Consider the following 15,846-nt stretch of genomic DNA (forward strand, 5'->3'; position numbering starts at 1 on the left):
ATGAGTTGATCACATCCTGACATTCACACTGAGTGACATGCAATGTTGCATTCAGCCTGGTCAATAACTAAATCTCTCTTACAGTCACCAGCAGGCTCAGACATAAGTCATCAGCCCCAGTCCCAAGTTCATTTTTAATCAGGGCTATTTGCTGAAGACTTGAGCCTGCATTCACCTGCACCCTCCACCATCTCAGAGATACACACTCCAGTAGGTTATGAATGTAGTTTAGGCTCAGATGACTTTCTGGGGAACACCTCACTGACATGTCCGCACTGCATTCTGAGGCAGTGACATCCCAGATCTCTGGCACTTGGAGAACTGCTGGAAGAGGATTGCTGGAGGATAGCTACCTATTCATTCCATGTCCAATGATGAGCCTCTGGAAACGGCCATCTCTAATCTGCTGGAGATGCAATGACAACGACAGGAACTTCAGGCACAGTTGTGAGAAGCAATCAACAGCCCAGAGCGAAGGATGTCCACATTCTGTCAGATGTTGTGGCTCCAACAAGCAAGCATCTCAAAGTCATCATGGAAAGGGTGGCAGTCACATTGGAGATGCTGGTTCAACAGGTTCTGCCAAATGTGTACTCAGACCTGCACTCCATCACTCTGGGAAGGGGCGGGATCCATCAGCTGACAAGAGGCAAGAGAGGATGAGGCACCTCAAAATTCCTCCAGGTGCCCCTTGTCCTCAAGGAGTCAGTCAGTATCCTTCAACCACCCAAATGAAGGAGGACCATCAGCTGAACAACCTGGGACCATCTACCCAGGAGAATCCGAGTGTCCTGCTGCTCCCAATCTGTAAAGATTGGCGAGAATCATAGCTGACATGTCAAATTTCCTTAGTCTCCTGAGAAAGTAGAGGCCTTAGTGGGCTTTCTTAATTATAGCGTTGGCATGGAGGGACAAGGAGAGGTTGTTGGTGATCTTGACACCTGGAAACTTGAAGCTTTCGACCATTTACACTTTGTCCCCGTTGACATAGACAGGGGCATTCCTGAAGTCGATAATTATCTCCTTCATTTTGTTGACATTGAGGGAAAGATTATTGTTGTCATACCAGGTCATCAGATTCTCTCTCTCTTTCCTGTACTCTGTCTCATCATTTATATGGCTAATCCAGTTCACCTTCTGGTCAATGGTAACCCTCAGGATGCTGATAATGGGGGACAGTGAGAAGAGTGTACATTTGGGTGCATGGGATCCTTAATTATGTGGCTGTTTTTTCAGGCATTGCCAAGTGTAGACAGAAGCAATGGATGGGAGGTTGGTCTGAGTGATGGACTGGGCTTTGTTCCAGACCCTTTGTAATTTCTTGCAGTCTTGGACAGAGTAGGAGCCATACCAAGCTGCAATACAACCAGAAAGAATTTTTTTCTATGGTGCATCTATAAAAGTGAGAGTCGTAGCTGACATGCGAAATTTCCTTTGTTTTCTGAGAAAGTGGAAACGTTGATGGGCTTTCTTAAGTACAGTGTTGCATGGAGGGACCAGGACAGGTTGTTGTTGATCTGGACATCTAGAAATCTGAAGCTTTTGACATTTCCACTTTCTCCTCACTGATGTAGACAGGGGCATGCTGTCCACTACACTTCCTGAAGTCTATGACTATCTCTTTCGTTTTGTTGATATTGAGGGAGAGATTATTATCATCGCACCAGTTCACCAGATTCTCTATCTCTTCCTGTTTATAATTACACAAATAAAAAGATAGTAAGGACAGTGTGGAGGCTGTGAAATGGTAATTTTGTCATTGTTAAGTAGAAGTTAAAGTAGTTATACTTGGTTGTATCTTGGCACATGCCATTTAATGCAAAAATCCCAAATGTGTAATAGGACATATGTACTGATAATTTAAAGGCTGATGTTGGGTTGGTTTTAGGAAGGATGTAAGTAACTCCTACAAGTGTTGGAATATTCTATTTTTTTAGTGGCATGAACATCCTCCCTGCACTGAAGTTGCTCTCTCAATGCAGAGGACACTGGGCCTCCAGTACAGACTGTTAATTTACTGTTACCAGGTTACAAGGCCCCACCTGTCACTTCCCTTGTATCCCAGCAGACAACTGCTTTATTTATTTTCCTACTGATGACAGGAATTCCCATACATAGGAAACCATTGCTCCACAGAATTGTATTATCTTCCATGTTATACAAATGTTCCTTTCTCCATACAGGTTATAACTCACTCATCACTGTAACGGCTGAATTACTTCTTCAGTTGACTTATGAAGAAAATATTCCTACATCGTTCTCATCGGTTATTCTCTACAGTTACAATAATTCATATCATTTCATTTCAAAACCATTTTCCAGGTGGTCTTTACTGTGCTTATCTGGATGGGTCATTTTAAAAAACATTAAAATTGAACATTCGCAGGGCCTCTTCTGTCTTGCCATTGACCACACACTTCATTTCAACTCAGGATCTGATCAATGTTTCACTTTAACTTCTCCCCTCCCAAAACAGAACCCTCCCTTTCCCAGCTCTGCTCCATCCCTTCCCAACTCCGCTCACCCCCCCTTCCCAACTCCATTCACCCCCTTCCCAACTCCGCTCACCCCCCTTCCCAACTCCGCTCACCCCCCTTCCCAACTCCGCTCACCCCCCCTTCCCAACTCCGCTCACCCCCCCTTCCCAATTCTGCTCACCCCCCCCTTCCCAACTCCGCTCACCCCCCCCTTCCCAATTCCGCTCACCCCCCCCTCCCAGCTCTGCTCCCCCCCCGTCCCAACTCTGCTCACCTCCTTCCCGGCTCTGCTCATCCCCCTCCCCAACACAGCTCAATCCCCTTCCCAGCTCTGCTCAGCCCCATTCCCAGCTCTGCTCACCACCTTTTCCAACTCTGCTCACTCTCTTCCCGGCTCTGACCCTCCCCCTACTTCCCAACTCCCCTCACCCCACTTCCCAATCTGCTCACCCCCTTCCCAACACAGCTCACCCTACCTTTCCAGCTCTGCTCACCCCCTTCCCAACTCTGCTCACCTGCTTCCCAACTCCTGGCTCTGCTTGTTTATATGTTACTCTTTTGCCGTTGACAGAAGAAACACAGCACAATAAACGCATTTGTTTATGGATATGTTAAGATACTCTAGGTCAGAACTTCTCACATAAGCATCAACACTTTTACTATGAAGTGATCAATTTTACAGACAGCTGGTTTAACATGTCAGAGATGTTTATCAAAACATCAGTACTAAACATTAACTGATGGGGAAAACTATTGAAATATCTGTGCTGCTGTACATATTGCATTTGCTATTGTGTGAACTGCATTATCTTAATCAAAATCATCACTATGGATTTAAGTTTAAATTTCTAACTCTTTTCAGGAGTTAAAGCTGCCTGAAAAGTCTTGAAAGGATGAGAATAATTCTTTTTAAAGTGCTCATAATTGCAAATACCCATTATGTTAGCAGTAATAATGAATCTAGGCAGGATTTAATCCTTTCGCCCCTGCTCTCATTGTTTGCTTTAGTATTCCGTTTTGTCCCTGCCAAAATAAACGCTGGTATGGCAACTCTCTCTGTGCTCTGGATTTCTCACCCATAATTGCCTAAATGCTGAATGGCTAGCAGGGAAAAAGAATCTCAAAGCTTGACCAACTTAATCCGTGTTTTATGAACACTCTAGCTTTGCTTTGACTATTATCTTGATAAATGAATTGCGATATTATAACTCAGATGTGATGATGGAATTTGCATGAATAATTTGGGTGGGTTTCAGTTCATGATTAAACTCTGGAATAATCTGCCAGTGTTACAAAAGGCACATTAACTTAAATATTTAGAGGGTATCAAAGGTAGCAGCAGAAATGTTAGCTCGCTGCAATTTTTACGAAGAGTCACTTTTTCACTTTCATAATTGGGGATATTTGGATATATAAACTTATTTGACAGCCCCGTATTAGTGAAAACATGGTGGATGAAACAACATTACTGCCTATTGTAAATGCAAGACTCACCAGATGAAGGAGCAGTACTCCAAAATCTCGTGATACCAAATAAACCTGTTGGACTTTAACCTGGTGTCGTGAAAGTTCTTATTGTGCCTATTGTGAATGCAAGACTCACCTGAAAAGTTGAGAAATGGGTTTCTGCAGGAATTCTCTTTCTTTTGCAATATAACTTTAACAAACAAGCCAAGGAAAGCTCAGAAAAATAACATCTTTTATGGATTTTTTCTGGGGCTTTGTGGCCCTTTTGTTGAAGTTCAGATGGAACAAGTGGGAGAACTATCCCGCTTCCCTGCAGAAATTCACTCCCATAATTTTCATTGATGTCTCTACTCATAGTGTTGCCACTATGATTTCTGCTAGAGGTTTGTGATTGAATCTGCTTACTGGCTGGAATAGCATCAACTGCTTTGAAAACTAGAGCAACATAAGCAAAGCAGTGAGCTACCATCTTAGTTTTGGTCTTATCAGTACCACAATGTATATTCAATCGTCCAGATGCAATTGCTGAACATTTCTTTCAACAATTCTTCAATATACAGAAGCAATGAAACAAAAGTGAAGTTGGGTAAGTTGCAGAATCCTAAGATGTCCAGATCATTTTTCACGTCATTGAACCTAATGCTTTTGACATATGCAAATCTCTTTTAGCAACGCCTTCTTAAATATCAATCACACAAAATGTCTATGGATGTAGAAGCTGACTTAACAAAAGGCAGCCCAAACCACATTGTCCCCTTTATCACTTACATTATCCTCAGCGTGGTGCTAAGAGCTTGAAGTGAGTTTTGAAGACTGCACCTGAGGTAGCTTCTCTCTCCCCTCCACTTCAGGATTTAATCCTTTCACCCCTGCTCTCATTGTCTGCTTTAGTATTCAGTTTTGTCTCTGCCAAAATAAACGCTGGTATGGCAACTCTCTCTGTGCTCTGGATTTCTCACCCATAATTGCCAAACATACATTACTCTCACTTTATGTTACACTAAAGCTAGATTAGTACGCAATAGAACTGACATCCTCTAATGCTGCCACATTTAAATAAAGGCAAAATACTGTGGATGCTGGAATCTGAAATAAAAACAAAAAATGCTAGAAAAATTCAACAGTTCTGACATCTGTCGAGAGAAAATAGAGCCAGTGTTTTGAGTCAGTATGACCCTCATCCTGACTCAAAATGTTGGCTCTATTCTCTCTCCAGAGATGCTGTCAGACCTGCTGAGATTTTCCAGCATTTTCTGTTTTTGTTCCACCACATTTAAAATGGGAAGTGAACAGTTTTGAGGTGGTTTGTGTTCAAGATTAAGGTTTCTTTTCATTTTAATATCCCTCTCAATTCAAACATGTTTCAGGGAATTAAAATGATTCCTGCACATTTCAGTAAGCCTTCTTCAATATGATTCATAGAAGAAACATGGTACTGAATTTTACATATCCCTTTCATGTGCATGTAAAAGATGACAGGTGTCCAGCCCACCACCTTACCACCCACCCTGAATTGCGCCCCATAATGTGGCAGGTGACAGGCACTAAAATTGGTAATCTGTCTACCATATTCTTATTGCTTCCTCTTTACTCTACTGTTCTTTGTTCGATATACCTGCCTTGGCATTCCTGTTTTAGTCAATTACGCTTGTTAGCAAATCTATTGACCAGGATAATACTCTGCCCACACCATAATGGTAGGCAAGTGGAATTGCCTTAGTCCCACTGAGGGGAAAAAAACCTATTCTTACATTGTTTAGCCCACCTCGAGCATTTTATTGCTGCAAGCAGACTTCTTTCCACCATTTTTCCAGCATTTTTTTGCCAGCCAACTTTCCTTCTGGGAAGATTTGCTTCTGCACCATATCACTGTTAACATTTGGAATGATTGTGTTGATAGTGTTGTTGTGTGATGGGAAAATATAAGCTTTAATAAACATTCTCAATAGTGAGTTAAAATGACCCAAACAGCCTCCATCATTTGTATTTATCTTGTGAGCCTTTTCTTATTGTCAAACAGGAACATCATGAAATAAATTACTGTTAAGCATCTTTGCATTGCCAAATCACATTGGATTATGGTAAAAATAACATGTGGCTTTTCTCCCTAGAAATGAAGACTGTCTCTTTTAAGAAATTGAGGACCTTAACAGTTCAGGAAACAATGGTATCATTCATTGTGCTTTTCCTGGTTTTATTCTACAAAGCCCAACTGGCAGAACAGTGGCCAAACAACATGCTTTGAGCCATAAATCATTATTTAGCACTAATGCTTCCTCTTTATTTTACTGTTCTTTGTTCGATATACCTGACTTGGCATTCCTGCTTTTTGTCATACATAATCAAACTTCAAAAACTACAACATTCAGATCGCAAATATTCCAAAGTGGGGCTAAATTCTGCTGTGATTTGCTTTCAGAAGTTCCATTGCAGAGGTGAGCAAAGTATTTTCCCAAAAATATACATAATTTACTATTGCTCCTCCAACACTGTGAATGGCACTAAATCTGCATGTTGAGGCTATGACTTTCTTTTAAATCAATCACTGGTGCAGAACCAACATGCAAAGTACAGCTAAAAGTAAATTGGCCAGTAACATTACCACAATGCCACCATCTCCTCTATTTTATATTTAATCCTTTTATCACCCAGATTACCATAAGTAAATGCTTTTATAGATATTTCTGATTGACTACAGCACAACTCTTTTGTTTGGCTGTATGAACTGTAGACAGTAGACTTAACTGAAATAGAAAATGCATCTATTGATTTTTCATTTGCTTTTGAGCATCAAAACTATCTGATTTACTTTCATCTGAATCCTGAATGATTCAATGCACATCATGTTTAAGGCTCCACCATTTACAAACAAAATCAATGCAATAAGTTTCCAAACTCAAGTAACTTAAAACTTATTTGACTCACATCCAATGAAAAGCTACAGTTATTGTCAGGGAAATTACAGCAAATAATTTCCACAGAAATCCTCAGTAAGGACAATGATGTCGGCTATCTCTCCCCATCCCAGTCTGCACTCTTTTGTGCCTGCATGTGGAAGCTTAGCCTGCATGAAGACAAAAGAAAGGAATGTGATGAGAAGGGGTGGAGCAGAGGTTGGTGAGATGCATGTCCCTTGTGTGTTGTGAGCCTTCCCTACAGGATGGAATGGGAGCAACATGAGAGATAGGATGGTAGTAATGTGAAAGTCTCTGTGAGAGAATGAGTGTTGATATATGCCCACCACTAATAGCTGTGTGAGATCCCTAAACAAAGTAGCCATTTGAGTACATGATGCCTTGATGAGATATTGATATTTGAGGGAGTTGAAGGATGATTTACCCTGGTGGAACAGATGAGATCATTCATCCTCTTCCTGCGCTGGATGGTGTTTTGGGCTGACTTGCTCTGTGATGGCGGAGAAGTGAGGTTGGTATGATTCCAGGAGCCATCCCTGGGATACAGAACATGCCTGTATGGCCGAGTTCCTCTAACGAGGATCTCTTAGGCATGGTGGATGAAGGGGTGTTACTGCCTTCTTCTTGAGGCTGTGAGCCTTGTTCTTTGCCTGTCAGACTTCTGTGATGAAGGCTGAAGGGCTGGAGAGAGTGAGGTATTATTGTTACTGGGCTGTTACTTGAATACGGTTCCTGGAGTGTCAACCCTGTCAGCTGACGGGAGGAACAAATCAGCCATCGATCCGCCAGGTGATTTGGTCTGATACTCACCTGTACATGACTAATGAGCTTCCGATTGAGAAATTGGTTGTGAGAGTTCCCATCATTCCAGCGGGGCGGATGGTGTTGAAACTGCTCGCCACCATGCCTAGAGTGGAATTTTCCATTTTTAAGATAAAAAAGCCTGCAGAGCCAGGAATCTTAGACCGGGAACGGCGTCCTGATGTCAAAGTTTGACTAAAGGACTCTTGCCCAGACATTGGGACACCTCTGATGGACAAGGGGAACACCTGTCATGTGCAGGAGAGTAACAACCCCACCCACATACCTCCCCCACATGATTAAGGGATCTGCCACTCATATGCAAAAGAGGTACCCCTGCACATGGAGGAAGGTACTCCTCCCACCATGGAGCCCCCTCGCAATGACACTGACAGTGCTGCCAGGATGCCATGGGTTAATGCCTGGGCATGTTCCTCGCCCTTGGGAACTACAGGCCCTGGGGGTCATCACAACTGGTTTTCATTTTCGCGACTTGCACTCATGTGACATCACATTATCAGGTGGCGGGGGTGGAGATGCGTCGTGGATAAACACTGCAACATCAAGCCCTCTTACGATATAATTTATTTAAAAGTATGCATATCAGCTTTATCCCTTTCTGTGTCACTAGTGTTAGGTGGGGAAACTCAGAAACTCAAACCTTGCCATTGAGATTTGTGTTTCCAAGTTTGTGCGCAATTCAATGTTCATTCCAGGAATCTCCCACAGGGTGAACATGGCTGCTGAATCACAGCCAAAGAGTTTCTACGCATTAGGAAAGATTGAACAGGCTGGGACTCTTTTCTCTAGAAGTGAGAAGACTGATGTGTGACCTCATAGAGGTCTTTAAAATTATGAAGGGTTTTGTAACATCGATGTAGAGGAAATGTTTCCACCAGAACTTGGGGCCTTAAATATAAGATAGTCATTAACAAAAACAATAGTGAAAGCAGAAGAAAAATTTTTTGAGTGTGGTTAGATTGGGAAACGTGATAGCATAGTAAGTAATTCAGGCGATTAGCATTGATGAATGGGCGGCACGGTAGCACAGTGGTTAGCACTGCTGCTTCACAGCTCCAGGGTCCTGGGTTCGACCAGGATTCCTGGCTTGGGTCACTGTCTGTGTGGAGTTTGCACATTCTCGTATCTGCATGGGTTTCCTCCGGGAACTCCGGTTTCCTCCAACAGTCCAAAGATGTGCAGGTTAGGTTGATTGGTCATGCTAAGAAATTGCCCCTTAATGTCCAGGGATGCATAGGTTAGAGGGATTAGTGGATATAATATGTAGGGATATGGGGGTAGGGCCTGGGTGGGATTATGTTTCGTGCAGACTTGATGGGCCGAAGGGCCTCTTTCTGCACTGTAAGATTCTATGATACTCTATGAATGTTACAGGAGGAGAGAGAAAAGAATAGAAAGCTACATTGCTAATTAGCTAAAGAAGAAAAGGAGATGACTCCTGTGGACCATAAATACCTGCATGGATCAGTGGACTAAGTGGTCCATTGCTGTACAGTAAATACCTTGGTCAGTTTTTCTGGTTGTTACCACTGAAGTCTGGAAAATCTTGATGAGGTCAATGAACCTTTGCATGGTCTGTGTCCTGCCTGCTACAATTCTCGTGATGGGCGGGATGGGAAAATTCCACCATATATATCTAGCGCTCTGCAATAAATATGGCATTGCCAGGGTTTCCTACACCCCAAGAACAGTTCAGTAAAAACATCTGGCATAATTATATAATTATAAAAAATACTTGAGATTCCCATCAATAAGTGGTCAATTCAGAGAATCCCAAAGGAAATTCCCAACAATTATCATTAGAAAGTAATTTTCAGATTCTGGTTGAATAACTTGGGAAACCTACATTGAAATTACTGCCTCCACACACAGTTACAAGAATTGTTATTCTCTGCTGGTTCATCAACTGCAAGGGGAGATTAGGTGTCGGGGATAAAGAAACATAGGAAAATCGCAGGAATAGGCCATTCAGCCCTTTGAACCTGCTGTGCTATTCAGTAAAATCATGGCTGAACTGGTTGTGGTGTCAGCTCTATTTTCCTCTCTGTCCCTCCATGAATCTTGACTCCATTGAACAATTTAAAAATAAAGATGAGAACTTAAAATCGAAGTATCACTTGGCTGAGAGCCAGTGTAGGTCAGGGGACACAGGGATCTTGGGATATGGGACTTGGTGGGAATAAGGAAACAGGCCACAATACCTAAGGGGAAAAAGGATGGTAGGAATAAATGTACAATAAAAACAGAAAAGATAGGAAATACTCAGCAAGTTAGGCAACATCGATGGAGAGGGAAAGAGTGATTGCATTTCAAATGGACAACCTCCCATCAGAACTGGGAAAAGTTAGAGATGTCATCAGATTTAAGTGAAAAGGGGAAGGTGGAGAAAAGACCAAAAGGGAAGGTCTATGATATGGTGAAAGGCAGGAGAGATTAAATGACAAAGGGGTTGTCGAGCAGGCCAGACAATGTTCTTATAGGACAATGATAAAAAAAACAAAAAAGGTGCGACTGGAGGAGGTGTAAATAGCAGAACAACAGCCAGCAGAAAAAGAGAAGGGCAAAATTATCAAAGAAGAAATAAAATAAAGTGAGGGCAGAGATTAGGATCTAAAATTGTTGAATTCAATGTTGAGTCCAGAGGCTGTAAAATGCCTAACTGGAAGATGTTGTTCCCTATGCTTGCATTGAACTTCATTGATACATAGCAGGAGGCTGAGAACAGAGATCTCAGAGTGGGAGCAAGCTGGAGAATTCAAATTCCAGGTAACCATAAGCTTGCAGAGTGAATGAAGGTGCTCAGCAAAGCATTCACTCAGACTGTGTTTGGTCTCCCCAGAATGGAGCTGATACATTGTTATCTGTGAATACAGTGAGCAAAATCAAAAGATGTGTATATAAATCTCTGCTTCACCCAAAAGGAATATTTGTGGCCTTGGATGATGAAAAAGGAAGGGGTAAAATGACAAGTGTTGCATCTCCTGTGCTTGCATGGGATGAGAGGGGGGCATTTGGGAGGTGACTGAGGAAGAGACCAGGGTGTTGAGAAGGAAATGGTCCTTCAGAATGCTGGAAGTGGAGGGGAGTTACTTGTTAACCTTCTTTCTGCTGGTATTTATATCATCTTGTTAGTTCTGTTAACTGATATTACCATTCCTCTATGTAGTACTGTTCAACAAAGGCAGAAGCCAGACGAGATGCTGCCAGAGTAGCCCTTGTGAACTCTGTCTTCAATGAGCAGCCATCTCGTATAATCACAGTGGAATTTATCAGAAACAGCATAGAAGAAGCAGCTGCTTCAGTCAGTGTAAGTAAATGACTTGGCTCTGGTTTCTCTTCACTTACTAATCACTGTTATGCATGGAAACCTAACTATTGCTGTACAAGCCGACTTACAAAGCTGTTAGTTTAAAATGTGAAGCCACATATTTTGTCAATGAATTTCCTTGGAGCCTTTCCTGCTCTGTTCTCAGAAACTCCACTTCCAACTCATTCCAGTGAAGTTAATGTGTCAGAACCAGAACAATTCCAAGGGAATTCCTTGCCAAAGTGCTTGGAAAACAAGGCATTGAGCTGCATACATGAGTCTGACATGTGCCATTAAAGCCTCACAAAGAGTTGGGCTGAAAGTGGAAAGTAGCAATGCTTCACAACCCTTTTCCTCTGCATAAACTGCAACCTTTACTTCCAATCTCAAGAATGAGGCCTTCATGGATTTCTTTTCATCTCAACATGTGAAGCCATCCATGCAACTGCTTGAACTAATGATGACAGTTTTTCATTTCCATATGCCTTGCTCACCAAAACATCCACTCATCAGTCTGCACGTTCTCTTTTACATGCTCGTCCTGTTCAAGTGCAATTCCTGTTCTCTTGCTGCACCCAGTTCCTAACTGCTCATGCATCTTTCCTAACTCAGTGGGTTAGGTTTCTTCAGATGCTGGAGTTTCCTGACCCACTGTCAAAAAAGTCAGCTGGGAACACAAACTGCTCCTGACAGCTGCCCCATTGCCATTTATCATTCCGTGAGGCACTGATTGACTAGACGCAGATTTTCAACCCCCATCTGGGAGGAAGTTTCACCCGACTGGCCAGCAGCTCTCCAGTTCCAGCATTACATTTAGATCCAGCAAAGAAGGGACAGGTGGGTGAGTCCTGTGGGCTTCTGACATGGGCAGAGGTGGGAAGCCCTGAGGGGCAATGTTGAGGGCCTCAAGGCCTTTTCTAAAGGCTGATTGCAGAGGAGAAACCCAGGAGGACAAACTTTGGGAGTGCCCAATCAGGAAAGGAGGTCCTGTGTGTGAAGCAAAGCCTGGCTTCCTGCCCAAGCCCAGAACTGTCAGGCCACTTCCCCCAACCTCATCCCTACTTTCACCTGGGATGTCTGGGATTGATCCCTAATATGCTGACTGCTTGGTAAAACATTCCTCAGTGTCGTTGTATATTCAAATTTGCTTTTCACATCCTGATAGGCCAGTTAATATCTATTTGAAGTTGGTTTTCCACCCAACTGCAGTGTGGACCAAATTTAATTCTTTTCAGGTAGTGGCAGGAGTTACAGAGGTGGTTGAGGCCGAAGGTGACCTGCCTGTTTTCACCCCAGCTGAGGTCCTTATGTGACCAATTAAGGACTGCTTCCTGCCCAGTTGCCGCCTAGGATGGGATTGTATATTTAAAACTATAGAACATAGAACACTACAGCACAAACAGGCCCTTCGGCCCACAAGTTGCGCCGATCACATCTATACCTACCAAGCCATAGAACTACCTGTAACTCCCAATGCCATTAGATCCCATATACTCATCCAGAAGTCTTTCAAAAGACCCCAGCGAGTTCGCCTCTACCAGCACCGACGGCAGCTGATTCCACTCACCCACCACCCTCTGAGTGAAAAACTTTCCCCTAACATCTCCTCTGTACTTGCTTCCCAGCACCTTAACCCTGTGTCCTCTCATAGCGACCATTTCAGCCCTGGGAAATAGCCTCCAAGAATCCACCCTATCTATTCCTCTCAACATTTTATAAACCTCTATCAGGTCAGCTCTCAACCTTCATCTCTCCAGGGAGAAGAGACCTAGCTCCCTCAACCTATCTTCATAAGGCATGCCTCCCAATCCAGGCAACATCCTTGTAAATCTCCTCTGCACCCTCTCAATAGTTTCCACATCCTTCTTGTAGTGAGGCAACCAGAACTGCACACAGTATTCCAAGTGTGGTCTGACAAGGGTCCTATAAAGTTGCAGCATTACCTCCCAACTCCTAAACTCAATCCCTCGATTAATGAAGGCCAGTACATGATACGCCTTCTTGACCACATCCTCCACCTGTGAGGCTGATTTAAGAGTCCTATGGACCCGGACCCCAAGGTCCTTCTGCTCTTCAACCCAGCTAAGACTCCTACCATTGATATTGTACTCCTGCATCCTGTTGGTCCTGCCAAAATGGACCACTACACAGTTATCCGCGTGGAAGTCCATCTGCCACTTCTCCGCCCAGTCTTGCATCTTATCTATGTCACGCTGCAACTTCTGATATCCCTCCAGACTATCCACAACACCACCAACCTTTGAGTCGTCTGCAAACTTACTAACCTATCCCTCACTTCCTCATCCAGGTCATTTATGAAAATGACAAACAGCAAGGTTCCTAGAACAGATCCCTGGGGCACTCCACTGGTGACTGACCTCCATGCAGAAAAAGACCCATCCACAATCACTCTCTGCCTTCTGCAGGCAAGCCAGTTCTGGATCCACAAGACCAAAGGCCCTTGGATCCCATGCCCTCTCACCTTCTCAAGAAGTGTTGCAGGGGGGACCTTATCAAACGCTTTGCTGAAGTCCATGTAAACCACATCCACCGCTCTTCCTTCATCAATGTGTTCAGTCACATTTTCAAAGAACTCAACTAGGCTCTTAAGGCACGACCTGCCTTGACAAAGCCGTGCTGACTATTCCTGATCAGTCTAAACTTCTCTAAATGCTCATAAATCTTGTCCCTCAGAATCCTCTCCATCAACTTACCAACCATTGAGGTTAGACTCACCGGTCATTAATTTCCTGGGCTATCCCTGTTCCCTTTCTTGAAAATAGGAACCACATCCACAATCCTCCAATCCTCCGGAACCTCTCCTGTCTCCATTGACGATGCAAAGATCATCGCCAGAGGCTCTGCAATCACTTCCCTCACCTCTCACAATAACCTGGGGTACATCCCATCCAGTCCCAGCAACTTATCTATCTTGATAGAATTTAAAAGTTCTAACACATCCTCTTTCTTAATATCCACACTCAATCTTTTCAGTCTGCCGCAAACCTGTAGTACAACCTCACAGATCACTTTCCACCATGAATGCCGAGGCAAAGTACTCATTAAGCAGCTCTGCCATTTCTTGCGGTTCCTTCACTTTTTATAGGTCCTATCCCTTCTTTTCTCATCCTTTTACTCTTCACATATTTGTAGAACGCCTTGGGATTCTCCTTAATTTTACCCGTCAAGGCCTTCTCATGTCCCCTTCTGGCTCTCCTAACTTCCTTTTTAAGCTCCTTTCTACAAACCTTATACTCCTCTAGATCCTTAACATCTCTTAGCTCTCTGAACCTTTTATACACCTTTCTTTTCTTCCTGACCAGGTTCACCACAACCTTCGTGCACCTCGGCTCACGTGACCTACCAAAACCTCCTTGTCTCATCGGAACATTGTCGTGCATAGCTCCAGTCAAACATTCCTTGAATATCCGCCACCTTCCTTCAGTACTTTTCCCCAAGAACACCTCCTTCTAGTTTACATAGAGGGAGATCCTGTGGTCTGAATAATTTCCTACCACGGTTTCCTCTCCATTATTTGAACATTTATCCTTATAATTTTTTTCTGGAAATGCAAAATTATGCACGCAGCTGCCTCCAATCCCGTCCCCGTATCGGGAGAAAATTCTGCCTCAATAGTAGATATGGATGCAGTGAAAACCCTTTATATTGAGAATGTGTGGCATTCTTAAAAGAAGATGGTATTACAGATGCAGTAAATCATATCTTTCCCTTGAAGAAAACCTGTCATTCATTATGAAAGTTGACAGCTATCTCGCACTGATGCATTGGAAAGATTATGAGCTGGAATGTATCAACAATCAATACATCAGGGGTGAGCAGCCAATTGGCTGATACTTCTAACAGGATTGCCTGATAGTCTGGTCCCTCTGTTGTAGAAGGCTTGAATATTTAGCACAAACAGATGGCACACCTCTTCTAATGCCTTCTCATGAGAGTGGTGCAGTCATCCTGAGCATTACTAATTGCTGGGTTGAGAAACTAATCCTTTGGACTTTGTGTACAGAGGCACGGCTACACACAAGTGAGTGCCAGATTCTTCATTTAGCAGCTGATCAGCCTGGCTTCTGTGTGACTAACATTTCCAATCCAACTTTTCTTCCTTTGCATTGAGTATTCATCAGCAAGGAGTAACTAGTACAGGAGCCTCAGATTATAGGCCTGAATTCTCTGGTCTTGCATGTCCTGCTCCCACTGCCAGTGAGAACAGAGAATTTGGTGTTCAGCCAAATCTCCATTTGCAGCAGCAGCAGGATCGGAAAATTCCAGCTCCAGGGGAGGTTGGAGAATTCCGTCCTACGGTCTTTAGCAGTTGCAGCAGTCAACAGTTGTTAACTCAAAAGTACTTATTAAATTGGTTTCCTTTCAAGAACCAGGTCATGGTCAATAAGAAGGGAAATTCCACACTGCACATTGAAGTGATATTTAAATACAATCTGCATTTGGTGGACGATATTTCAGGGAACATATTCTGTGGTGAAGAAAATTTCAACAGGGCTTGTAATGGGCAGTGTTTTTAACATTTTGATTCCCTTACCCTTTCTCTCTTCCAGTCACCCCAAATCTCCCGTAAAGAGAAGGCAAATCTAGGGCATTGCCTCTATATATTGTTAATAACTTATTGGTTGTATAATGATTTGGATATAGCAGGATGCTATATACCCGCAAGTTCTTTTCCTTCTGGGGGTGAAATTGTTTTTTGGGGGTTGTCCAAACAGGGGTCGAGGGAAGCAGCAGCCTGTTTTGCGTTTTATCTGAATTTCTTTCTCACTCAAGTCAAAGAATAATGGTATGTAAAAGGTTCCATGCCACAAATGTATGTGGCTGACGAACATTATCT

General features: G+C 43.1%; 1 protein-coding gene across 1 annotated transcript in view; it reads left to right on the forward strand.

Moving 5' to 3' along the window:
- Positions 1-15,846, forward strand: part of LOC145343466 (protein limb expression 1 homolog) — a 28,046-nt gene that overhangs the window by 8,277 nt on the left and 3,923 nt on the right. Inside the window, exon 3 of the mRNA XM_080189708.1 lies at positions 10,848-10,988. Within this exon, the coding sequence (XP_080045834.1) occupies positions 10,848-10,988 (141 nt within the window). The remainder of the gene's footprint in view (positions 1-10,847; positions 10,989-15,846) is intronic.

This window comes from Carcharhinus amblyrhynchos, chromosome 5, assembly GCF_965287045.1.
Source record: "Carcharhinus amblyrhynchos chromosome 5, sCarAmb.v2.hapA, whole genome shotgun sequence".
In the NCBI taxonomy this organism is placed as follows: Eukaryota; Metazoa; Chordata; class Chondrichthyes; order Carcharhiniformes; family Carcharhinidae; genus Carcharhinus; species Carcharhinus amblyrhynchos.